We start from the raw sequence: 27178 nt of genomic DNA, 5'->3' as shown, positions 1-27178 counted from the left end.
GGAGGGGAGGGCAGTTGAGAGCAAGCAGGCTGGCGGGGGGGCCAGTTGGGGGTGATCAGGCCAGTGAGGGGTGCAGTTGGGGGAGAGCAGGCTGGCAGGGGGGCAGTTGGGGGTGAGCAGGCCAGCGGGGGGGGTCAGTTGGGGGTGAGCAGGCTGGCAGGCAGAATGGTTAGGGGCGGTCAGGCAGGCAGGCAGGTGAGCGGTTAGGAGTTGCGAGAGGGATGTCTAACTGTGGAATTGGGCCTAAACCAGAAGTTGGACATCCCCCGAAGGATTCCAGATTGAAGAGGGTGCGTGCCAGGCTGAGGGATTCTCCTCCCCCCGCCCCGTGCACGAATTTCATGCACTGGGCCACTAGTCTTACCTAATAAAGAGGGAATATGCTAATTGACTGTCACACCCTCACAAAGATGGCAGCACCCACAGCCAATAAGGAGGGAATATGCTAATTCACTGCTATGCCCTTAAAGATGGCAGCGCCCACAGCCACAAGATGGCAGTGCCCAGTCCCCTCAGCGCCAGGGCGCTTGCCTCCAGAGTCCCCCAGTCCCCTCAGCCCTACTGCCGCCCAGAGCCGGCCCGAGGCACAAGCAAGGCTCAGATGGTGGCTGCCCAGCTGACACCTGAGGCGCAGGCAAACCTTGGATGCCGGCTGCCCAGCCAGTGCCCGAGGCTCAGGTAACCAGGGCCGGCCGAGGCTTGTGCTGCTGGCAGTGGCAGCAGCAGAAGTGTGATGGGGGCGTCGCCTTCCCCTGATTGCTGGGTCACCTCCTGCCCCTGAGGGCTCCCGGACTGTAAGAGGGGGCAGGCTAGGCTGAGGGACCCCCCTCCAGTGCATGAATTTTCATGCACTGGGCCTCTAGTAAACTATATATATATCACATTTTATATACTATATATGTATCACATTGTATATTATATATATACTAGAGGCCTGGTGCATGAAAATTCATGCACTGGAGAGGGGGTCCCTCAGCCCAGCCTGCCCCCTCTCACAGTCTGGGAGTCCTCAGGGGCGGGAGTCAACCCGGCGATCAGGGGAAGGTGACACCCCATCACACCTCCGCTGTTGCCACTGCCGGCAGTGCAAGCCTCAACCGGCCCTGGTTACCTGAGCCTCGGGCGGCCCTGGGCGGCTGGGCAGTTGCCATCCGAGGCTTGCATGTGCCTTAGGCCAGTTCTGTGTGGCTGGGCAGCTGACATCTGAGGCTTGCCTGCGCCTCAGGCATCAGCTGGGCAGCCGCCATCTGAGGCTTGCCTGCACCTCTGGCCAGCCCTGTGTAGCTGGAGGGCTGAGGGGACTGGGGAACTCTGGAGGCAGGCACACAAAGTGTCCGGGCCTGCCTGGGGACGGGCCTGGCCTTGCCATGCACCTGCCACCCCGGTGGGGATGAGGGGACTCGGTGCCGCCATCTTATGGCTGTGGGCACCTCAATCTTTGCGATGGCGTGAGGGTCAATTAGCATATTCCCTCTTTATTAGATAGGATATTATATACAATCACATTTTCTTTATTCAGAAAATGATGTTTTGTATTACATTTTCTTGAACTTTGCCCATAATGATACTTAAAGGGATTTTTTGTAACATAACTTACTTTGGATTTAATGTGATAGGCATTGTTAGCATTAAGTGGTTGATGTTAATAATATTCAATAAAAAGTATCTTAGGAACTATATTTAAGACAGATTAAAGTGGGAAGGGGTTAGTGGCAGGGAAACTAGCTAGTTAGGCATTTTAATAATATGAGAATCATTATAAGTTCCTTAAGGGCAAGGATAATTGTTGTGTTGTTCATCTATGTATTTCCATCCTTTGTATGTGTTGTGATGTACCATATAAGTTTATTGTTACTATAAATCATTTGTGGAACATGGCAGAAACTAAACTGAATAAAGGAACAATTGAATTCTCCTTTTTTGTTAACTAGGGGCCCGGTGCATGAAATTCGTGCACTGGGGGTGGGGGGTCCCTCAGCCCAACCTGCCCCCCTCACATACTGGGAGCCCTCAGGGGATGTCCTACTGACGGCTTCGGCCCGCTCCCCATGGGCTCCCTGGGGAGCCGCAGTCTGGGCTCTTTTTGTGGGAGGCAACCGGGCTGATCAGGGGAAGGCACCAGCTCCATCACCCCACTGCTGCAGCCACTGCCAGTCACCACAGCCACCAAGGTGTTTTCATCAACATGGACTCCAGTCCCTTCTCCAAGAAAAAAATGACAACTTTCTTTAGGCATTTTCAAGATGTGTCTTTCATAGGATATGCATTTCTTTCTTTCTTTTTTTTTTTTTTTATCCTCACCTGAGGATATGTTTCCATTGACTTTTAGAGAATGTGGAAGAGAAAGGGAAAGACAGAGAGCAACATCAAAGTGAGAGGAACACTTTGATTGGTTGCCTCCTGCATGAGCCCTGATCTGGGCCCAGGGCAGGAAGGAAACTGCAACCTAGGTACATGCCCTTGATCAGAATCAAACCCAGACCCTGCTGTCTGCAGGCTGAGGCATTATCCACTGAGTCAAACCGGCTAGGGCTGGATATGACATTTCTTAGCCCTCCAGCAGCGGACCTTTGTTTTTTTCTCCAGAAGTGTGGTGGAAAAACCCTAGATCACCTTTTTGGATTCTTATTACCCAAGTTACTAAGAATATTACCAGTGGCATACAGGAAGCTTAGCCAATGTGCAGTCAGAAAAGATGTTTCCTCTATAGTTCACATCAATCGTGGGCTGGGCCCTGCTCAGGTCTAAAGCCTCTGGCTGAAGCTTTAGGCCTGGGCAGGGGCCCTCCAGCTCCCTCTGATCGCTGGCTCCGCCCCTGCCCAGGCCGGCAGAGGCTTTTGGCCTTGAGCAGGGCACCCCCAACTCCTGCCCAGGGCAGGGGACCCCAAGCTCCCTGTGATCACAGGCTCTGCCCCTGTCCAGGCCTGCCCAGACCAAAAGCCTCTGGCCGAGGCTTTCGGCCTTGGGCCGGAGTGGACCCCCAGCTCCCTGCAATCGATCGCTGGGGGTCCGCTCCTGCTCCCTGCGATTGATCACTGGGGGTCTGCTCCTGCTCCTTGCGATTGATCACAGGGGGTCCGCTTTCGGCCTGGAGCAGGAGCGGAGCCCCAGGTCCCTGTGATGGATCGCTGGGGGTTCGCTCCTGCTCCCTGCGATTGATCACTGGGGGTCCACTCCTGCTCCCTGCAATCGATCGCAGGGGGTCCGCTTTCGGCCTTAAGGAGGAGCAGAGGCCCAGCTCCCTGTGATCGATCGCAGGGTGTCCACTTTCGGCCTGGAGCAGGATCAGAGCCCCAGCTCCCTGCAATCGATTGCAGGGGGTCCGCTTTCGGCCTTGAGGAGGAGCGGAGGCCCAGCTCCCTGTGATCGATCGCAGGGGGTCTGCTCCTGCACCAGGCCTTACCTCACAGTGACCTGGGTGCCAGGATGTTCCTTGGACACGGGCGCTGGGTGCCTATGTATGCAAATTAACCGCCACCTTTTTTGGGTTAATTTGCATAGTCACTCTGATTGGCTATGGGCGTAGCAAAGGTACGGTCAATTTACATGTTTGTCTATTATTAGATAAGATAGAAAGAACAACTAGTGACATAGACTAATGTGGTAGCTGGGAGAATATGCAGGAAAGAATTAAGAGGGATAAATAAAGGATTAAAGTGAAATGCAGAATAAAGCTAAGCAGACTCGGAAACACTGAACACTGGGAGACTGGAGAAAAGAAGGAGTTAAGTAACAATTGAGAAAGGAAATGTCAGTGTGTTTACCTTTTTTTTTTTTTTTAAGGGGAGAGTTGTAAGGATGTTGCTGGTAAATCTATTAGAGTGAAAGCTAATTGGAAAATACTCCATAGATAGTGGAATGAAAAAAAAAAAGAGGATTTAGGAGCTATTTATACATAATTGATAGATTAAATCATTTTTGGACAAATTCTAAAATTAAGCTATTTTATGGATGAATTTTGATGAGAATAAGAATAGATTAAGTTATGATTTTAAGCTTTTCTATAAAAAATTGGATCTATGTTTAAGCTGTGTTTTATTATGTAAGAATAAATTCTGCCACCATGAATTTGAATAATGTGCCCACATTTTCATTTGTAATACAATTAATTACGCTATCAAAATTTCACCATGATATTTTTATTGTAATAGGATTTGTAGCACATTTAAAGCTATTATTCTGTGCCAAACTCAGCTGGGAAAGAAAGCTATATGGTCCTGTAGGTAGCAGAAATTATTTTAAAGGGTACATTATAGACAAAATGACATGGTTACAGAACAGTAGCTATAGAGAATCATGTAAGTTGGTTCTCCAAGAAGCAGCCACTATTGCAAGTAGAGAATAATTAACATCTGCATAGTGCAGAGAGGGTTGTTGGTTTTACTTCAGTGTTTTTAAACTCTGTTCCATCCACAGGTGACAGCATCATTTAGTCACATGTTCTGGGTTATTGAGAATTAGGAAAGGATCCTAGAAATTTTCTCATCTAGTTTATGTTGTAAGGCTACGTTAAGACTAACTAATAATAAATATTCTCTTGACTCCCAGTCTAATACTTTTCATTCTTCAAATGTGATTAAAAGTGGTAAACTTTGTCTATGGTTTTATTTAGCCCTAGAGTATGAGCATTAATAGGAAAGTTCCATTTTCTCTTATTTTTTTACATGCAATACACGTATCAAACATCTTAACTATTATTTTAATGATGAGGGGGAAAAAAAGACTAGATTTTGTTTTCTTTGGCAGATGATTCATTCAATCTGGTTTAAATTTAGTATTTTATTTTTAAAGAGATGTTAATAAATTTAAAGAGAGAAACAATGTTTTTAAAATAATCTTTCTTTTCAATCCTTTGTAAACAGCAAGAAGTTGAGAAGTTTACAGACCTAGAGAAACTCTACCTCTACCTTCAGCTGCCTTCTGGTCTCAGCAATGGAGAGAAAAGGTATGTGTGCTTGTCTTTGCCTTAACTACAGTGTTTGCAGGACATCCCTGAGGTGTAAGTGTGGTGTGGCTGTGTGTTTGGTTGTTATTGTTTACACTATTCCTAAAATCATCAGAAAACAGAGTGGCAAACAGTCGATCTTTTTAGTTCTGGATCGTATTTGGTTAAGTGTTTACTTACTGTTTTTGCTAATTCATTTGTGTTCCTGGGTAAATGCTGTGAAATGCAGTTTTGGTTGTGTTTTATAAATAGATTAATATTTTTATGCAGTACATAGGGATTGTGAAAATTTAAAAGAATACCAAGGAATAAGTACATAAGTTTGTGAGCAATAAAGTAACTGCAAGAATTGTTTAGGTACTGTCAGGTGAATATATCACAGAATATTAAAAAGAAAAAAGTGAGTTGCCTATAGGAAGCATGAATTTCTGATAAATGTAAGATGTTTTAAGTGTGTGGGGGTGTTACTATATTTTCATATAAAAATATTGTCACATCTAGAAAATTTAGAGTCAGTGGTGGTTCATGCATTATGTTCTTAAAGTTTTTATACCCTTTTTAAAATATTTCTCAGAATTAATTTTATTCACATAATTTATACAAAGAAAATTCTGTTACTTTAAAATTGTGTGTAAAAATAAAAGGAATGAAAAGTTTGTTGCTTGTACCTCATTTTCCTTGGACCAAATTTTATAATTATTTTAATTATTTTCTGCCCTAGAAAATTGCGCAGTATCTTCTTTAGTATTAAATAAATTGTTGTTATAGTTAGCAGAAATTGGTATCAGAATCAATAGAGGAGCTTAATCTATCTTAGGTGTCTATTTCATGAAATTAGTTTATAAATACACTGCCATATAATGAAAACTTATGATATTTAGTGGTGGTGCTAGCCTGGAGAGCGGACCTAGTTATAGGAAGGAATGTAGGGGATATTTGTCCTTTTAAGGTCACTCTGGTGTGAATTACATTCTGGAGCATAGAGGGCTTTAGTAAGACTTCAGGGTAGTTACTTTGGAATGCTAAGCAAATAGGAAGTAAAAAATTGCTTCCATAACTTCTATTTTAAAAGTTTGATGATTTGGCAAGTTTATGCAAGTAATAAGGCAAGTAAGTGAGCAACTACCCAATTAGGGACAATTTTGGCCAAAACACATACTTCATGTTGCCAGTGCTCTGTCACCTCTGCCGCTTTAACAATGGTGAGTGGGATGGAACAGGCTATTAACTTCAGTCCCACACTAGCTGCAGAAAATAGTCCACAGCCACAGGTGGATGACTTGTATATAGATAGCTGGGAATCCAATCCCGTGCCTGTCCTGAGTTAGGTTTGGTCATCTATAGTGTGTTTACACACAATTATTTAGTGGAACATTATCTCAAAAATTATCAATGAATTGCTATCTAGTTCGGCTAAAACGTGTTTTTGTTTTATGATTAGTGATCAGAACGCCATGTCATCTAGTCGGGCACAACAAAAGCATGCCTTTTTCTGGATTCGAAATACTCTAGAGGAACATCCTGAGACTTCACTGCCCAAACAGGAAGTCTATGATGAGTACAAGTAAGTATTATGTATATACGTCAGGCATGGTGATGTATTTAAAGAGCTTAAGTACTCTACTTGGCTACAGTGATTTATCATTGGTGAATATCACAGTGGTATATAGAGTTTAACTTATAAATCGCTGATATTCCTTCCATCTCTAAATTTCTCAGGTAGCATATGAACAAAGGACAGGATTACTAAATAAAAGGATTTCTCTAGAGTTCACCTAGATGGCAGGAGGCTTATTTGAGGTTAAGGGACAGTGGCATAGGATTGCTGAATAAAAGTGTTCCTGTAGAGTTCTTAAAGATAACAGGAGGGGTATGTCTAGAGTTAGAAGGAAAGTGGAAGGCAGTAAAAAAGTCAGTGCATATGGAAAAACTAAAACATGTTTTTTATATTTACAAATTTTATAAATCCTAACCTTTTGTGTGTTTTTAATTTTTTTGTTAATCATCATCTGAGGACATTTTTTCAATTGATTTTTAGAGAGAATGGAAGAGAGAAGCATTGATGTGAGAGAAATACATCGATTGGTTGCCTCCTGCATGTGCCCCAACCGGGGCCAGGGATTGAACCTGCAACCCAGGTACGTGCCCTTGACCGGGAATCAAACCCTCAACCTTTCAGTGCATGGGCCAATGCTCTAACCTCTGAACAGTACTGGCCAGGGCATGAATTCAAAACTTTTTAAATTCTCTGTAGAAAAAGATAGGTTTCTGGGGTGTTGTGAATTACTTACTCATGGATGAGAGGGTTTATTCAGTGGCTTGCACGTATTAGACACTCAAATAATTTTGATTATATAGGTAATTTATTTAAACTCAGGAAACAAAAGTATAGAGAGAAATTCTTAATAATAATGGGGCTAGGAAAGAAATATCAGTTCTGTCCATGAAATTTGAAAGAATTAAGCTAATGATTATGCCTGTCTTTATAATCAATCAGTATAATACTATATGTATTATAGTACTACTAGAGGCCCGGTGCACGAAATTCGTGCACAGGGAGAGGGGTGTCTCTCAGCCCAACCTGCACCCTCTCCAATCTGGGACCCCTTGCGGGATGTCTGACTGCCTGTTTAGGCCCTATCCAATGGATCGGGCCTAAACAGGCAGTCGGACATCCCTTTCACAATCTAGGACTGCTGGTTCCCAACTACTCGCCTGCCTGCCTTCCTGATTGCCCCTAACTGCTCTGCCTGCCAGCCTGATCACCCCCTAACCACTCCCCTGCCAGCCTAATTGATGCCTAACTGCCCTCCCCTGACACCCCAGTCACCCCCAAATGCCCTCCCTTGCATATTCCCTCTTTATTAGATAGGGTTTTTTCCTTTAGCATATTGGACAATCCTAACTGGTTTGGCTCAGTGGATGGAGCATTGGCCTGCAGAATCAAGGGTCCCAGGTTCGATTCTGGTCAAGGGCATGTACCTTGGTTGGGGGCACATACCCAGTGGGGAGTGTGCAGGAGGCAGCTGATCGATGTTTCTCTCTCATAGATGTTTCTAGCTCTCTATCCCTTTCCCTTCCTCTCTGTAAAAAATAAATAAAATATATATTATAAAAAAAGAAACATTTAAGATTCCTTCATATCTGCCTGGCTGGTGTGACTCAATGGTTGAGACCCCAGGCTGCCACCGCTGGAAGGGGTTCGGGCCCTGGCCAGGCTGAGACCCCAGCCCAGAATGCCATCTCAGCCTGGCTAGGGATAGCCCGGTGGGGGTAGCCCGGTGGGGGTGCGCAGCTCCAGCCCAGGCTGCCTTCGCTGGCCTGAAGATCGTGCATTGGGGTTGCACTGCCCTGCTGGCCTGAGACCCCTGGCCCCTGAGCCCTAGGCCACTTTGCCCCGGATCGCACACTTTGCGCCGGGCCTCGGGGGCGGGGCGCTGTCGGCCGGCCTGAGACCTCCATCCCCGAGCCCGCGGCCGCTTTGCCCCGGATCGCACACTTTGCGCCGGGGCTCGGGGCGGGGCGCTGTCGGCCGGCCTGAGGCCCGTTTTGCCCCGGGCCCGCGGCCGTTTTGCCCCGGATCGCGCACCGGGCCTCGGGGGCGGGGCGCTGTCGGCCGGCCTGAGACCCCCGGCCCCGAGCCCACGCCGCTTTGCCCCGGATCGTGCACCGGGCCTCGGGGGCGGGGCGCTGTCGGCTGGCCTGAGACCCCCGGACCCCAGCCCGTGGCCATTTTGCCCCGGATCGCGCACCGGGCCTCAGGGGCGGGGCCCTGTTGGCCGGCCTGAGACCCCCGGCCCCGAGCCCACGCCGCTTTGCCTGGGATCGCGTGCTGGGGCTCGGAGCTAAGAGGACTGGGCACCGCCATCTTGTGGCCATGGGCGCCACCATTTTTGTCGTGGAGTGATGGCTAATTTGCATATTACTCTATTATTAGATAGATATCTGAGTCTGGCTATTTTAGTGAAAAAAATATTTCATTAAGAACATACTTTAGCCATGCCAGTGTTTTTTTCAATGGTTACAGCGTCGGTCTGCATACCAGAGGGTCATGGGTTCGATTCCCAGTCAAGGGCATGTATTTGGGTTGCAGGTTGGATGCCCGGCCCTGGTCGGGCACGAGTGGGAGGCAACCAATCAGTGTGTCTCTCTCAATTGATGTTTCTCTTTCTCTGTCTCCCCCTCCCATCCACTCTCTCTAAAAAGACAATTAATGGAAAAAATATCCTCTGATGAGGATTAACAACAAAAAAAGAATATACTTTATTTACTGAGTTTTCACATAGTAGTCACTAATTTAATATTAAGAGTAATTAGAATGGAATCTGATCCCTCATATTGATAATCAAAATTGTATTATGAAAGACTTCATCCCCATTATCTAGATAAAAACATTAAAACCCAGAGAAGTTAGGTGACTCTTCCAATGTCACAAAATTAGATAGTTGGGGATATAAGCTTAGAACTCGGATTCTATGCATGGTTTATAGCAGGTGAGAAGGAAAACTTGTTAAATTTAAGTAATATCAAACTGGGTAGAAAAGGTTAGGCAAGTTTTTAGAAATAAAGTTGCCTAGGATTTCTATATAATATGAATAAATAAGCTGCTCAAAGTATGAATTTGTTTATATATAATTAGTATATATGCATACAAAGAGTATGTGTGTTATAAGAGACACAGCACAGTAACATGTATTGACAGCTCAACAGGTGCTAAGAAGAAAATATGTTTCTGTTTCCATAGAATTTATAGCATGTGGAAGCTCCACACGCTACTCTCATTTGACTATACATTGCCTAAAACCATAATTTGCCATGTGGATTTAAATAACTTGAGAGATATGAAAAATAGACCAGAGACAGGCAAGAAGTAGATCAAAATATGGGAAATGACTAGGTGAAAGTGTTTAAAGTTTGTTTAAGGAAAGCAAAATGGAATATAGCTATTTCTTTAAATAAGAAAAGTTTTAAATCATAGGAGAGATTTCAATTAGACACAAAATAACACTTCCTATCTGTAAAGATTTTTTAGAGAAATTTTGTCCCTTCCTAATTTAGACGTCATCTTGCTATTTGGGTCTCTTAATGAGTATTCCTGAATAAGAACTTACGATAGAATGACCAATCTTAACAGATTTCGTTCTAAATAGTCACTGGAAAAAATATTGTTAATATGAAATATACCTTTATCTTAAGCTGTTCCTATTGCATATTGAAGCATTGCAGTGATGTTTACATGTATTTGTTTAAAAGTCAATTCCTTTAATAGTTGTTAAAATCAAAGACCCTTTGAGATAAAAAATGAAAATGTGATCTAAGACATATGGCTTCTTTTAACTGTATTTTCATGCTAAATAGAGATATTAACAGAACCAGAAAGCTTGAAGGAGCTTCCAGCATGCAAAGACCACTTAATTTACAAATGATTGTGAACTTTTTATATTTGTTGAAACTTTTGAATTCTGATCATCACATGTGTTTATGAAAATGATCATTAATGGGTTTATATTATTTTTCTGTTTATAAAAGTAACATGTATTCATCATGAAAGTTTTGGCAAATAGTTATAAATGTATAAAAAAGAAAACCAGCACCAGTAATCTCGCTATCTAAAAATAAACATTTTGGTTTACTTATTTTATTTTTTTCTAACGCCTTTTCTTCATGTATATAGTCTTGCTATTGTTTAATAAAATTTGTCTCCACCATATATACAGTTCTTGAATGGAGGAACAGTTGCAAATAACATTGCAGTGAACATTCTTGACTATATAATTTAATATAGATTATCAGAATTGGGGTGATAGTTTAGCAAGAACCTTTATATATTAAGAACATTAACTATTAAAATATAAATTTTTAGGATTGATATTTATTATTTAATTTTAATATTTTTATAAGTAGTTTGATCTGTCTACATTTTTTGCAGCTTGCACCATTCATTGTTATGCTTACAACTTCCTCATGCCATTAGTAGCTAAATACTCACATGCATTTTTCCTAGGTATTTATTTCATTTTTTACATACAACCCTTTAGTCCATTGGTTCTCAACCTTTCTAATGCCGCGACCCTTTAATACAGTTCCTCATGTTGTGGTGACCCCCAACCATAAAATTATTTTCGTTGCTACTTCATAACTGTAATTTTGCTACTGTTAATGAATCGTAATGTAAATATCTGTGTTTTCCGATGGTCTTAGGTGACCCTGCTAGTGGTTCTTAACCTGTGAGTCGTGACCCACAGGTTGAGAACCGCTGCTGTAGAGCCTAAGACCATCGGAAAACACAGATATTTACATTACAATTCATTAACAGTAGCAAAATTACATTTATGAAGTAGCTGTCCTTTAGTAAACTTTGTCCTTTAGTAAACTTTTAGGCTTTTTTCCTTCAAACAGGTTCACTTATTTTTTCTTAAATATATTCCTTGTTAATTTTGACATTTTACTTATTTATATTATGAAAAAATACTAGAGGCCCGGTGCATGAAATTCGTGCACTGGGGCGGGGGGCGGTTGTCCCTCAGCCAGGCCTGCGCCCTCTCCAATTTGGGACCCCAGCAGTCGGACATCCCTCTCACAATCCAGGACTGCTGGCTCCCAACCACTCGCCTGCCTGCCTGCCTGATTGCCCCTAACTGCTTCTGCCTGCCAGCCTGATCACCCCCTAATTACTCCCCTGCCAGCCTGATCAATGCCTAACTGCTCCCCTGTTGGCCCAATCACCCCCAACTGCCCTCCCCTGCCAGCCTGGTTGCCCCTAATTGCCCTCCCCTGCCAGCCTGGTCGCCCCCAACTGCCCTCCCCTGCCGACCTGGTCACCCCTAACTGCCCTCCCCTGCCAGCCTGGTCGCCCCCAACTGCCCTTCCCTGCAGGCCTGGTCCCCCCCAACTGCCTTCCCCTGCCAGCCTGGTCGCCCCCAACTGCCCTCCCCTGCCAGCCATCTTGTGGCGGCCATCTTTGACCACATGGGGGCAGCCATCTTGTGCGAGGATGTGAGGGTCAATTTGCATATTACCTCTTTATTATGTAGGCTATTTTCCTATTGGTTTGCTTTGCTTTATAGAATATCTATAGATTTCTGTTATTTATGTTGCAAATTTTATATTTACTGAACTTGGCTTAATCTTAATTTTTCAGTTCTTTTGACTCTTCTGGGCAGAGTTTATTCTGTATATCTTTCCCATTCTCTTTATTACATTTAATAGATTTTCCTTCTGGTTTTAAATAATAGCAGTGTTAGGCATCATTTCCTCTTACAGTTCTTTGATGTTAAAGATGTATCATTTCTAGTTCACCAAGACTTTAATTTGCTGTTTTATGAGACATGAATATTGAAATTCATTAAAAGCTTTTTGGGTATCTATTGACATTGTTATGTGGTGCTTCTTCTTTGACCTCATGATATGATATATTATAAAAAGATAGTCCACAATGTGAACCCTTCTTTTATTCATTAGAATGAATGTCCTGTTCATATCAAGATATGTAATCTTTTAGTATTCTTTTAGTTTCTGTTTTCAAGTATTATGTAGGATCTTTGTATCTCTACACATAAGGGAAATTAGTCTGTAATTTTCATTTTTTATGCTTTGTCAGGTTTTGATATCAGGGTTAGGCCAGCTTCATATATGAATTGAAACTCCCTAATTTTTTGTACTCTGAAACAGTTTTTATAACATGGGACTTACTTGTTCTTAAAAGTTTTGAAGAACTCACCTATAAAACATCTAGGCCTGGAGTCTTTGTTCGAGGTAATTCTTTGAAAATTTTTGTAGCATTCTTCTAGTTAGATTTATACTTCATTAGTCAATTTTGGTCATTTGTTTTTCCTAGAATTCATTCAGATTTTCAAATGTATTAGTATAGCATTACATATATTAGTCTCTCATAAACCGAATATCTTCTATATCTGTTACATCCTTTTTCATAGTTCTAGTCTTATATACAGAAATATACAGGGTGGGGCAAGAGTAGGTTTACAGTTGTGAGTACACAAAACAGAGTTTATTCTTGTATTTATTAATTATTGTACTATTTTCTATAAGAAAAACTGTGAACCTACTTTTTGCCCCAGCGTGTGTGTGTGTGTGTGTGTGTGTGTGTGTGTGTGTGTCTGTGTGTGTGTATTTGCCCATTCTTTTATTTTTATCATTTGTATCATTATTTTTAGGCAGTTTACATTATTATGTTTCTAAAGGTTTAATCTAAAATTGTCCATGGTTTTGAAATGTGACCAATAGAAGAAGCTGGTGGAATGGAATGAACCTATCTAGAAACTCTGGGGTATGCAAACACATAGCAACAGAGGCAGTAGCAACCACGCTCCTGCTCCATAATGGAGAAACGAAAGCATTAATCTTAAATGGATTTTTTATTAAATAATATATAGCCTGTTTTAACATTCTTGAAAATCTGTTTGCTTTCATTCTGGGTAGAATCACAAATGTTCAGATTTGTAAACTTGACAACTTTGGCTCTAGTCTTTCCTGGCACAACTGTTCTCTCTCCAATCCTTTTTTTTTTTTTTTTAATCTGTTTAATGTTTTAATGAATATGGTTATTTTAAGTTTTTAGTTATGTATAATCATTAATTTTGTATGTGTGATATTTTTGTGCTTACAACCTAAGTTTGTATTTTCTATTCTATTAATCAATGTAAATTAAACTCTTAGGACATTCTCAAAGGTAGAAATAGATTCTAAAAACATATTTATTTTAAGAGCTTTAAAATAGTGAACATTTCATGACTCAAATGACATGTAAATATTTATACCTATCTAAAATCTAGATCAGGCCTAAGCATATGTGTATAATTTATAAATTTCTCAAATGTATAATTTATTATTTAATATTATAGCATCTGTATAAAGTTTAGAAAAAACTAAAGTAAAAGTGATTTTTAGTCCCCCACAAATTTGCCAGAAAATGAGTCACTTCCACTCCACAGTCTTAAAAAATATGTTTCAAATTATGTATTGATAAAAATCTCAGTTTATTACATGTCACAGATTAAGGCAATTATTTACAGATAGAAAAAACTATAAATATTAGTTTTGCTTTTTAGATTTTATCTTGAAACTAGAGGCCCAGTGCACGAAATTCGTGCACAGGGGGTGGGTCCCCTCAGCCCAGCCTGCACCCTCTCCAATCCAGGACCCCTCGGGGGATGTCCGACTGCCAGTTATCGGACATTCTTCTCCCAATCCTGGACCACTGGCTCCTAATTGCTAACCTGCCTGGTTGCACCAACTGCCTCCCCCCTGCTGGCATGGTCGCCCCCAACTGCCCCCCCTGCCGGTCTAGTCGCCCCTCACTGCCCACCCCACCAGCCTAATCGCCCCCAACTGCCCTCCTTTGCCGGCTGGTCGCCCCTAACTGCCCTCCCCTACTGGCCTCGTTGCCCCCGACTGTCCCCACTGCCAGTCTGGTCGCCTCTCATGGTCCCCCTGCCGGCCTGGTCACCCATGCAGCCTGCTGTTCAGTCGTTTGGTCATCCTTCACTAACCCCCCTGCCAGCCTGGTCACCGCACACAGCCTGCTTGTTTGGTCGTCCTTAACTAACCCCCCCTACCGGCCTGGTCACCCCAAGCAGCCTGCTTGTTCAGTCATTTGGTTGTCTCTCACTAACCCTCCTGCCAGCCTGGTCGCCCCCAACTGCCCCCCTGCTGGTCTGGTCGCCCCCAACTGCCCCCCCCCCCCCACTGACCTGGTCACCCCTCATGGCCCCCCTGCCAGCCTGGTCACCCCATGCAGCTTTCTGTACAGTCGTTTGTCCCTTACTAACCCCCCTGCCAGCCTGGTCGCCCCACGCAGCCTGCTGTTCAGTCATTTGGTCATCCCTTGCTAACCTCCCTGCTGGCCTGGTTGTAGGCAGTCATTTTGTGAGGGCATGATGATCAATTTGCATATTACCTCTTTATTATATAGGCTATAAATCACATATTATAATACTAGAGGCCCGGTGCACGAAATTCGTGCATGGGGGGAGGCGGGTCCCTCAGCCCAACCTGCACCCTCTCAAGTACGGGAACCCTCAGGGGATGTCCTACTGATGGCTTAGTCCCACTCCCCCCAAGGAGCGGGCCTAAGCTGCAGTCTGGCCTCCCTCTGCAGGAGGCAACCGGGCTGATCAGGTGAAGGCGTCGCCCCCATCACCTCGCTGCTGCTGCCACTGCTGGCCGCCGCAGCCACCAAGGTGTTTTCATCAACACGGACTTCAGTCCCTTCACCATGAAAAAATGACAACCTTCTTTAGTCCTTTTCAAGATGTCTCTTTAATAGGATCTGATATTTCTTTCTTTTTATCCTCACCTGAGGATATTTTTCCATTGATTTTTTTAGAGAGCATGGAAGAGAGGGAAAGACAGAGAGAAACATAAATGTGAGAGGGACACTTTGATTGGTTGCCTCCTGCATGAGCCCTGACCTGGACCCCGGGAGTCTGCAACCTAGTTACATGCCCTTGACCAGAATCGAACCCAGACCCTGTGGACCACAGGCCAAGGTTCTATCCACTGAGCCAAACTGACAAGGGCAGGATATGATATTTCTTAGCACCTCCAGCGTGGACCTTCGTTTTTTTCCTCCAGGATTGCATATTAGCCTAGATCACCTTCTTGGATTCTTATTACCCAAGTTACCAAGAACACTGTGAGTGGCGTACTGGGAGTTTAGCCAATGAGTGGTTAGAAAAGGTGTTTCCTATGCAGCTCACGCACAGAGGCGGGACTGCTGGCGTGCCCTGGCAGGCAGGCCCTGCTCTCTGCTCTCTGTGGGCCTGCCAGCACACTGCGGCTGACAGACAGGCCCTGCTCCCTGCTTTCTGCGGGCCTGCTCCTCCCTGCTCTCTGCGGGCCTGCACCATCTGTAGCTTGCCTCACTGCACAGCAGTCCCCTCCCGCCCACCTGCACACACAGCCTCCTCCTGAGCGGTCGTGACTGTTATGGTGTCCCAGTTAATTTGCATATTACCTCTTCATATACACTGAGTGGCCAGATTATTATGATCTCTGAACACATAATAATCTGACCACTCAGTATATATATATTAGAGGCCCGGTGCATGAATTCATGCATGGGTGGGGTCTAGCCGGCCAGCCTGGCCAGGGGGTGGGGACATGGGCGGTTGGCCGGCCTGCCTGCTGGTCGAACTCCTGGTTGAGGAAACAATTTGTATATTAGCCTTTATCACACAGGATATACACTGAGTGGCCAGATTATTATTCGTTCAGAGATCATAATAATCTGGCCACTGTGTGTGTGTGTGTGTGTGTGTGTGTGTGTGTGTGTGTATTTATTCACTTTTTTAAAAAAATCTTTATTGTTGAAAGTATTACATATGTCCCATTTTTTCACCCATTGACCCCTTATAGCTCACCCCCATCCTAGATCTCAACTCCCCTATTGTCTGTGCTCATGGGTTATGCATATATGCATACAAGTTCTTTGGTTGATCTCTTCCCACCCACCCACACCTGCCTTCCCTCTGAGATTCAAAGTCTGTTCCATGCTTCTATGCTTCTGGATCTATTTTGTTCATCAGTTTATTTTGTTACTTAGATTCCACATATGAGTGAGATCTTGTGATACTTGTCTTTCTCTGATTGGTTTATTTCACTTAGCATAATACTCTCCAGGTCCCTCCATGCTGTCTCAGAGCGTAAAAGATCCTTCTTTTTTACAGCTGCATAATATTCCACAGTGTAAATGTACCACAGCTTTTTTTATCCACTCATCTACTGATGGGCACTCGGGCTGTTTCCAGATCTTAGCTATTGTAAATTGTGCTGCTATGAACATAGGAGTACATATATTCTTTCTGATTGGTATTTCAGGTTTCTTAGGATATATTCCTGGGAGTGGGATCACTGGGTCAAATGGCAGTTTCATATTGAATTTTTTGAGGAAACTCCATATTATTTTCCACAGTGGCTGCACCAGTCTGCATTCCCACCAGTAGTGTACGAGGGTTCCTTTTTCTCCACATCCTTGCCAGCACTTGTCTGTTGATTTGTTGATGATAGCCATTCTGACAGATGTGAGATGGTACCTTATTATCATTTTGATTTGCATCTCTCAGATGATTAGTGACTCTGAGCCTTTTTTCATACATCTCTTGGCTTTCTGTATGCCCACTTTCAAGAAGTGTCTATTTAGGTCCTTTGCCCATTTTGATTAGATCATTTATCTTCCTTTTGTTAAATTGTATGAGTTCCCTATAAATTTTGGAGATTAAACCCTTATCAGATGTCACATTGGCAAATATATTCACCCATGCAGTGGGCTTTCATGTTTTGTTGATGGTTTCTTTTGCTGTGCAGAAGCTTTATATTTTTTTGTAGTCTCATTTGTTTATTTTCTCCTTAATTTCCATTGTCCTAGTAGCTGTATCTGTAAAGATATTGCAACAACATATGTCTGATATTTTGCTGCCTATTGGATTCTACTAAGATTTTTATGGTTTCCCATCTTACGTTTAAGTTCTTTATCTATTTTGAGTTTATTTTTGTGTATGGTGTAAGTTGGTGATCTACTTTCATTTTTTTGCATGTATCTGTCCAATTTTCCCAACACCATTTATTGAAGAGGCTGTCTTGACTCCATTGTATACTCATGCCTCTTTTGTCAAATATTAATTGAGCATAATGGCTTGGGTTGATTTCTGGGGTCTCTGTTCTGTCCCATTAGTCTATATGTCTGTTCTTGTGCCAGTACCAGGCAGTTTTGGTTACGGTGACTTTGTAATATAGCTTGATATCTGGTATTGTGAGCCCTCCAACTTTGTTCTTCTTTCTCAAGATTGCTGTGGCTATTCGGGTTTTTTATTTTTATTTTTATTCCATATGAATTTTTGAAGAGTTTGTTCTAGGTCTATGAAATATGCCCTTGGTATTTTAATAGAGATTGCACTGAATCTATAGATTACTTGGGGTAGTATGAACATTTTAATGGTATTGATTCTACCAATCCATGAACATGGTATATTCTTCCATTTGTTTATGTCTTCATCTATCTCTTTTTTTCAGCTTCCTGTAGTTTTCCCAGTACAGGTCATTTACCCCCTTATTTAAGTTTATTCCTAGGTATCTTAATTTTTATGTTGTAGTGGCAAATGGGGTTGTTTTTTAAGTTTCAAGTTGATATTGGCCCACTTTTTCAGTTTTTTTCATTGTTTTTATAGAGAATAATAAAACATGGGGAAGGAGAAATAAAATGTTGAGATTTAGAATGCAATCAAACTTAAGTTGTTATCAACGTAATATAGACAGTTACAGATATAAGTTGTTATATGTAAGCCGATTGGTAATCACAAAGCACAAACCTGTAGTAAATACACAAAAGATAAAGAGAAAGCAACCCACTAAACACACCACTAAAGAGAGTCATCAAATCACAAAGGAAGAGAGCAAGAGAAGAAGAAACAGAGCAACTACAGAAACATCATAAACAATTAAAATGGCATTAAGTACATATCTGGTAATGATTACTCTAAATGTAAATGGACTAAATTCTTTAATCTGACAATGTAGAGTGACTGAAAAGAAAAAAAATGCAAGACCTATTTATATGCTGTCTACAAGAGACTCACTTAAAATGTAAAGACACACAGAGGCTGAAAGTGAAGGAATGAAAAAAGATAGTCTATGCAACAGGAAACCAAAAGGAAGTTGGGATAGCTATGCTTCTATCTACCAAAATTAGCTTTAAAACAAAATCTGTAATAAGAGACAAAGAATGTTGTTATATAATAATAAAGAGGTCTATCTATCAAGAGGATATAACATTTGTAAACATTTATATACTCAAATAGAAGCATCTAAATATATAAAGCAAATACTAACAAATCGAAAGGAAGAAATAGACAGCAATACAATAATGGTAGAGCACTGTAATACTGCAACTTATATCAGTAGATTGATCATTCAGACAGAAAAATCAATGAGAAAACATCAGCCTTAAACATGTTAGACCACATGGACATAACAGATATATACAGAACATTCCATCCAAAAGCAACAGAATATATATTCTTTCAAGTGCACATGGATCATTTTTCCGGATAGATCATATGTTAGTCCACAGAACAAGTCTTAAAAATTTTAATAGAATTGAAATTATACCAAGTATGTTTTCCGACCACAGTGGTATGAAACTAGAAATCAATTATAAAAGAAAGACTGGAAAATTCACAAGTATGTGGAGATTAAACAACTTGCTACTGAATAACCAATGAGTTAAAGATGAAATCAACAGAGAAATAAAAAATTAACTTGAGCCTTAGCTGGTTTGGCTCAGTGGATAGAGTGTTGGCCTGCGGACTAAAAGGTCCAGGGTTCGATTCCAGGCAAGGGCACGTGCCCAGGTTTCAGGCTCAATCTTCAGTAGTGCCGTGCAGGAGGCAGCCGGTCAATGATTCTCTCTCATCATAGATGTTTTTGTCTCTCTCCCTCTCCCTTACTCTCTGAAATCAGTAAAAATATATTTTTAAAAAAATTAACTTGAGACAAACAAAAACGTAAATATAACATACCAAAATTTATGGGATGCAGCAAAAGCAGTTCCAAGAGGAAAGTTCATAGTGATAAATACCTATCTCAAGAAACAAGAATATATAATGGGGTAAGAACAGTCTCTTCAATAAATATTGTTGAGAAAACTAGACTGCCACATGCAAAATAAAAATGAAACTTGACAAGTATCCTACATCATACACAAAAATCAGCTCAAAATCCATTAAAGACCTGAACATAAGAGCTAAAACCATAAAACTCCTAGAAGAAAACTGGCAGTAAGCTCCTTGACATAGGTTTTTCCAATGATTTTTTAAAAAATATTTTTATTGATTTTTATAGAGAAAGGAAAGGAGAAAGAGAAACATCGATGTAACCACACAACATCGATCAGTTGTCTCCTGCACAACCCTCACCTGGGATTGAGCCAGCAACCCGAGCATGTGCCCTGACCAGGAATCAAACTGGCAACCTTTAGTGCACAGATGGCGCTCCAACTAACTGAGCTACACTGGTCAGGACTTGGCAATGATTTTTTTTTATTGTGACACCAAAAGTAAAAGCAAAAATAAACAAGTGGCTACTACATCAAACTTAAAAGCTTTGCATAGCAAAGTAATCCATCAACAAAATAAAAAGGGAGAAAATATTTGCAAATCATACATCTGATAAGGAGTTAATAGTTACAAAACATATGAAGAAGTCATTCAACTCAATTGCAAAAAAAAACATTTTTTTTTTAATTAAAAAATAGCAAGCTGTGAATAGACATTTTTCTAAAGAAATCATACAGATAGATGGTGCGGTGTCTTGTAAGATGCTGAACATCATTAATCATCAGGGGAATTTAAATAAAAACCATAGTGAGAAAATTGCCTCAGGCTTGTTAAAATGATAGCCCAGCCAGTGTGGCTCAGTGGTTGAGCATCGACCCATGAACCAGGAGGTCACAGTTTAATTCCTGGTCAAGGGCAAATACCTGGGTTGCATGTTTGCTCCCTGCTCCTGGTCAGGGCTTGTGCTGGAGGCAACCAGTCGATGTGTCTCTCTCACATGATATTTCTCTCTCTCTCTCCGCTCCCCGGCTCCCCTTCCTCTTTCTAAAAAGCAATGGAAAAAATATCCTCATGTGAAGATTAACGAAAAAGGGGGGGGGGGATAAAAATTCAGATGAAATTGGATTAGTTCTGTTTGACAAGCAAATTGTTCATCTTGACACTTAACTTTGCCAATCTTATACTTACCACGTCTACCAAATTAAAAAAACACACGTTGGTATCTATATATATAAAAGCCTACGTGACTGGCCGACGGGCTGACCGGCCGGTAGCTATGATGCGCACTGACCACCAGGGGCAGATGCTCAATGCAGGAGCTGCTGAGCTGCGGTGACTTGGTAGCTGCGGTTCTCAAGTAACGCACCTGGAACCAGAGAGGAGGGAGTCTGATTCCGGGGTGCGTCACCCGAGAATTGCCCTCTCACAATCTCGGACCCTTCGGGATGTCAGCCATTTTCGGCCTGATCCCCACAGGCCAGGCCAAGGGACACCGCCAGTGCATGAATCGGTGCACCGGGCCTTGAATACTAATATAATGAAAAAACATCAGAATCTAAGCACACAGAGAGAATAAGAATGAATATACTCTATCTCTCACTAGGCTCATTGCCCTGCTTCTCTTTATTTGGCATCAATTTTTTAGGCCCATCTGCTCATGCTGTCATAGGAGCCAGTGGGCATTGGTTTTTTGGGTTTGGTGGGATTTTGTATATTGTTTCTTGTCTTTTTTTGGTCTTTTTGTGTGTTTCTTTCAAGTTTCTTGTCATTTTAACTATGGCATACTTGAAGTTATATTACAGTTTAATGTGACTCTTAAATCTTGTTCGTAGTGATGAGAATAAAATGGTGAACCAGATATACGGGGTGGGTAAAAGCAGGTTTGCAGTTGTGAGTACACGAAACAGAGTTTATTCTTGTATCGTTATTTATTAATTATTGTCTTACTCATTTGTATTACAGCTATAAACCTACTTTTGCCCACCCCTGAATCTGGCCACTGCCCTGATTGAGGAGACAACAAGAAAATTTGCTGTTAGATAGTTATAAGGCATAAGAAGAAAAAAAAGAGTACACTGATAGGAAATGTGGTTAGGGTGGGGCAAGAGGGCATTGCTTTAGAAGAGATCCTTTCAAAATCATAACATTTAAGCTGGGACTTGAAGGATAAGAAAAATAATGGTCCAGGTAGAGGAAGCAACATGTGTCTGGTTCCTTAAAGGAGCTTCATTCACATTTTCTTTCTGTGCTGGTTTAAGCCTTAGAGATGACTGATATAACTTGCTACCATAATAGTTATGACTTAATACAGTTCATTTAAATTGTCAGCACCCAAGAGTAGTCAGCCCTTCAGGTTATAACTTAAATCTTGATCCCTGAACCAGAGTATTGCATTTAGCCTCAATTATATGATGTATCTAAATATTTCTGTAGAGGGAACTCTAATTTGTGTTAGCTCCTCTCCCTTCTCCCTGCTTGTCAGCATTATTGAGGATGTGTTTGCTGGGCATCTCTTCCCCTCCCCAGTTTTGGTGTGGAGATAGGGCATAATAAAGAAAATACCCATGTCTCCAGACCTACCCCTTTTCTCTCTATTAAGAGTCTCAGGGGTCCCTGCCTCCTCCTGAGGATCTCCCAATTCAACTGCTTGTGTTCAGGTCACTTTGGGAATGTTGCCAGGATACTTATTCAGCTGTTTATAAGAACTCAAGTCCCAGTTTCAATTAATTTTGCCCTGTCCACGAGGCCTTACCGTTGTTTTCTTTTGTTTCTTCATCCGAAATCTCTCTCTGGCTCTTCACCGCATGTCTTCATCAAGAAGTTGCTCTAGTTCCGTGGTCGGCAAACTGCGGCTCGCGAGCCACATGCGGCTCTTTGGCCCCTTGAGTGTGGCTCTTCCACAAAATACCCTGGCCTGGGCAAGTCTATTTTGAAGAAGTGGCATTAGAAGAAGTTTAAGTTTAAAAAATTGGGCTCTCAAAAGAAATTTCAGTTGTTGTACTGTTGATATTTGACTAATGAGTTTGCCGACCACTGCTCTAGTTGATGCTAAAAACTGTGTGGGGGCGGGAGGTGGAGTGAGGGGGTGACTTGATTGAAGTACTGGGAATGCCTCTGACTTCCTCTTTGGCATTTCTCAGGTAATGGTTCTCCCAAAGGCCAGCAGTTGTGAGGAAGGCTTTCGTAGCCAGAATAAGATGTGGCCTTGGCCTGCTGCTAAACTGGTAGAAGAGGGTTTGTCCTTCTACCCATGGCTGGCACCGTTAGAGAGTAACAGGATACCTGGTTCCAGGAGTAATTAATTAAGACATAGTTTGTTTCCCTGGTCTCAATGGAAGTTACTGCCTTACAAAGTACTTATTTCCTGACAATAATAAGAATGGAGGACCTTTGGAACTTCTCTCTGGCTTCATTTTTTCTCTCATGGGTAAAATGAGAGTGTTGGTATAGATGACCTCTAAGGTCCCTTTAAGTTCTAATATATCATGTTTCTACTTTAAACCATGTAGTAGTTTTGTCTCTAATATCTGGCATACATGTGTTTATATTGCAAATTGTCCCAGCATGTGAACTTGATATATATGTGGAAATTTGTAGCCCTTCTGTTTGAGTTGGATATGCTCATTTCAGAATGCAGGGTTATACCACCAGTATCTCTTACTGAAAGCTTCTTGGATGCTGTTGAAAGCAGCAGTACTGAATACCCTGAGAATAAAATAATCTAACCCTGAGTTATCTCCAGAGAAGGATGACCATCTGTCTGTGAAAATTGTGGTGAATTTCTTAAAAATGTGTTTTTCACTTTGTCAAATGCATCAAATTGTGTTGCAATAGCACTGTGCTGTATAATTCTGAGTTCTGTTGCTCTCTAACTGGCCCTCCTTGTTTTGCAGGAGTTATTGTGACAATCTTGGTTACCATCCACTAAGTGCTGCTGACTTTGGAAAGATCATGAAAAACGTCTTTCCAAACATGAAGGCACGTCGTCTGGGCACGAGAGGCAAATCGAAATATCCTTTACCAGAATGGATTTTCGTAATCTCTCTAAGTTTCCACTTATTACAGAGCATCTGCTGTCATGTTCCAACCAGCAACCATATTTAGAAATAAGTTTGAATCTATAAATACAAATAACTCAAAAGAACTTAGTAGAATAATTGCAAATATTATTTTCCCAGCTACTTACCAACTGCAAGAGAAATAACAAATAGTGGTCATTAAGATTGTGATATATTTCACCTTATTCTGTCATTGTAATGTGTTCTTAATGGTCTGATCTTTTCTTCAATGGTGAGAATGACCAAGACTTGTCACAGTACAGCAATTATAAATTATCAGTAAAAGTGCAGAAAGGTGTTAGCTTACCTTCTTTCCTTCCTCTCATTTAGAAGCATAGGATCTCCTTTGCAAAATATATAACATTAAAAAAAAATGTCTTATGGAACTTAAACTGGAAGATTACTGCTCTCTGTATTTTTCAGCCAACTGTTTAAAGCCTGTATTAAATCTAAAGCTAGGTCCCTCTTGTGATGGAGAAATACTTAGAAGCAAACAGAAAAAAGGAAATGAAAATTAAGGATTTATTAAAGTTCTTCCTACTCTTGGAAGAAGGTAGAGGGTCTCTGTATCATATTAGAAGTCCTTCTTCTCTCTCTGCTCAGCTCCTGGCCTTTTTCACAGCATAAAAATTCACTGCTATGGAAGAGAGGAGAGGCAGGGGAAGGTGGAAGGCTGCTTTTCTAAAGTGGTTCCAGGCGTTCTTTAACCACTTGTTACATGACCTGCCCTTGTTGTCTGAGTACAGACAAAAACGTCTTGATGTGCCTTTGGCATGTTGCAGGTGATAATCCTGTGTGTTTCAGTGGAAAAAGGGAAATGAAAAGGTTAAAGCCCTTGTGACACTCAGAGTTGTTTCTGTCCCGGTGCCCTGGGCTGAAGTTTCCCTTCTCGGTTCCAGGTTTCCATCTGGTATTTCTTTCCTTCTGACCTGTTTGTTACTGGTGGCTGACACAGCTTATTAGAAACTTTTATTCATTAAATTTATAACAGATGAGAATTATTTTGTTTTATTTAAGACAGTAACATTCTGCAGACTATTCCCATTTCAAAGGAGTAAAAATCCCGAGTTTATAATATTAAAGTTTTTCTTACTGAAAACTCAGAAAATAGATGTTATTTCATTCTGATTTTATTTTCATTTCATATATGGTTACTTCTCAAGTGCTAATTATATAAGCAGTTCATTTAATTTGGAATACTTGAGACCTTAACTGTTCATTACATATTGCTACAGTGGACTAAGAAAAAAAGCTTTTGTTCATATGCCAACACTGCCCAATCTTGACTTTCACAAAACTGGAGATGGGGTAAGAATTCTGCCTTCCCTTTTTAATAAGTTGAATTGTACCTTAAAATCAACATTGAAATGCATACTGCATAGTCTTATTTGGATAAAACCAGGGACCAGGAACTCTGCCTTTTACAGAATAAGTGAGAAAAAAAGTAAAAAGTGACTGAAAAATGTTAGCGTATATGACTTAAGTCAACACGACTTCTGAAATTAGGGAGAACAAGAGAGACCTAAATGTACTGATATGTAAATATATCTAAAATATATATATATATTGTCAGGAGGAGAAATTAAGTTGTAGAGTAATATGTATATTATAAATATTTTCAGAATAGGGAATATGGCTAGTGGTATAGTTTTATTTATGTCAGAAAAGGTTTTAGAAACATTCAAAATATCTTTTAGTCTTTGTATATGCTTACAAACATTTTTTAAGATATATATTTTTATTGATTTTAGAGAGAGGAGGGAAGAGAGAGAAACATCAATGATGAGAGAGAATCATTGATCAGCTGCCTCCTGCAGGCCCCTTAAGGGGATCGAGCCTAAAATCCGGGCATGTGCCCTGACCTGGAATTGAACCCTGACTTTCTGTTTCACGGATTGATGGTCAAGCACTGAGCCACACCAGTGGGGTTTACTGGTAACAAGCATTTAAATGTTAGATGCACAATGCTGCTGATGGCGGTGTGCCAGTGGGTACAGGCATAGGCCCTTTACTTACAAGACTCTGATATGCCTGCCGACAGGTCACCTAATGATACTTAGACCTGACGGATTTAGACCTTCTAATTAAGAATACTTATCTTTAATGTGCTCCAGTTTAATTTCTCTGAACTTTCTCTTAAAAATTAATGTTTTCTTTTCCTTTTGTTTAGTTGGAAGGACCTGAACCTTCTGGGCAGCTTCAAAATATTGACGAGGAAGTCATTTCTTCCGCTTGCCGTCTTGTGTGCGAGTGGGCCCAGAAAGTGTTAAGCCAGCCATTTGACACAGTCTTGGAGTTAGCCCGCTTCCTTGTAAAAAGTCATTATATTGGCACCAAGTCAATGGCAGCTCTAACTGTAATGGCCGCAGCACCACCAGGTACAAAATTATTGTTAACAAGGCAGAACTGACAGAGGTGTTACTGTCTTTGGAGTGGGTAGCAAAAAAAGAGTTTAGCTGAAGAACTTCTTTGTCTTTTTAGTAGTATTCATATGAGTTCACTCTTATTTCACTTAACACTAAATTCATATGGGTTTGTTGAGCCAACAAAAATAGTAATAATAACAGTCCTATTTTAAAGCATAAAGCTATAGTTATGTATATTGCTCTTCTGAGATATGAAACGTTTAAGATTTCCCACTTGATATTAACTTTTCCATTGCTGTTTTAAAATTTAAAGATTACATATATGTACTTTTAAGTATATATGTGTACCTAAATTTATATATTAGATAAGATTAAATTTTAAAATTACTTGAAAGACAACTATCCCAGAAACTAATGCTTATAAAAAAACTGATCTCTGGACAATGTGAGAGATGCCTTATTCTCACAAAAATAAATTGTATTTCTGATCATAAATTCCTAACTGGGCAGGTCATGGTGGGTAGTCATGCTCCAGGCCTATAACTTCTTTAGTAAATGGTTTTAAGCCAGATCTAGGTCATCTAGGTTAACACACCTTTGAAATAGTAGAAGTAATACCCTTGGACAGGGGTATTAACCCTCAAGGGAGCACATAATCTTGTTAATGCTCCTATAACCCAGTCTCTACCTTGCTTTCTCCCACCTCCATGTAGTTCACTCCTTAATTTCAAATGCATAAAAGAAGCTGCAAAACTGTTATTCCTCCAGAGTAATTTGCTCCCCTGCATATGTGGTCAGTTTGGCTCAAATAAACTCAAAAATCCAAAAAATAAATAAACTGTGTGAAGCATTACTATAAAATAATAAGAATGGTTTTTAATATGCAAATGAGCATTCTCATTCAGATAGAAATTTTAGAATTTATAGTTTTAGGAATTGACAGTATCCTTGGAATAAATAACTTCTTCCTAAATTAATGGTTATGTAAACTATCAGATTACAATTTTTAAATGTCTCATTTTGGTCATACCTTATAAGCCTAAAAAAGAGTGAGTAATTTATGTTATTACTCTAGGAAATTATAATTTCCATGAAAAAAAAAAGTGTTAACATGAAACTTGTTTTCCAGAGATGATTCTTCTGATTGTTTATTGTAAATATCTTTAAATTTACAAAAGATTTATGTCAGCCAGAATTATAGTTTCTAAAATAACTTCACTCTTTTATCTTAATCATTTT

General features: G+C 41.0%; 1 protein-coding gene across 3 annotated transcripts in view; it reads left to right on the top strand.

Annotated features, from left to right (window-relative positions):
* RFX7 (regulatory factor X7) overlaps positions 1-27178 on the top strand; it is a 113601-nt gene that overhangs the window by 77136 nt on the left and 9287 nt on the right. For all 3 annotated transcript variants that reach the window (XM_079768835.1, XM_079768834.1, XM_079768833.1), the window contains 5 exons: positions 4863-4945; positions 6387-6509; positions 23409-23529; positions 24801-24881; positions 25744-25951. In XM_079768835.1, the coding sequence (XP_079624961.1) occupies positions 4863-4945; positions 6387-6509; positions 23409-23529; positions 24801-24881; positions 25744-25951 (616 nt within the window). The remainder of the gene's footprint in view (positions 1-4862; positions 4946-6386; positions 6510-23408; positions 23530-24800; positions 24882-25743; positions 25952-27178) is intronic.

This window comes from Cnephaeus nilssonii (genome assembly GCF_951640355.1).
Source record: "Cnephaeus nilssonii genome assembly, chromosome: 4".
Taxonomy (NCBI): Eukaryota; Metazoa; Chordata; class Mammalia; order Chiroptera; family Vespertilionidae; genus Cnephaeus; species Cnephaeus nilssonii.
Note: the sequence above shows the minus strand (reverse complement) of the source record. Positions and strands in the feature narration are given on the sequence as shown.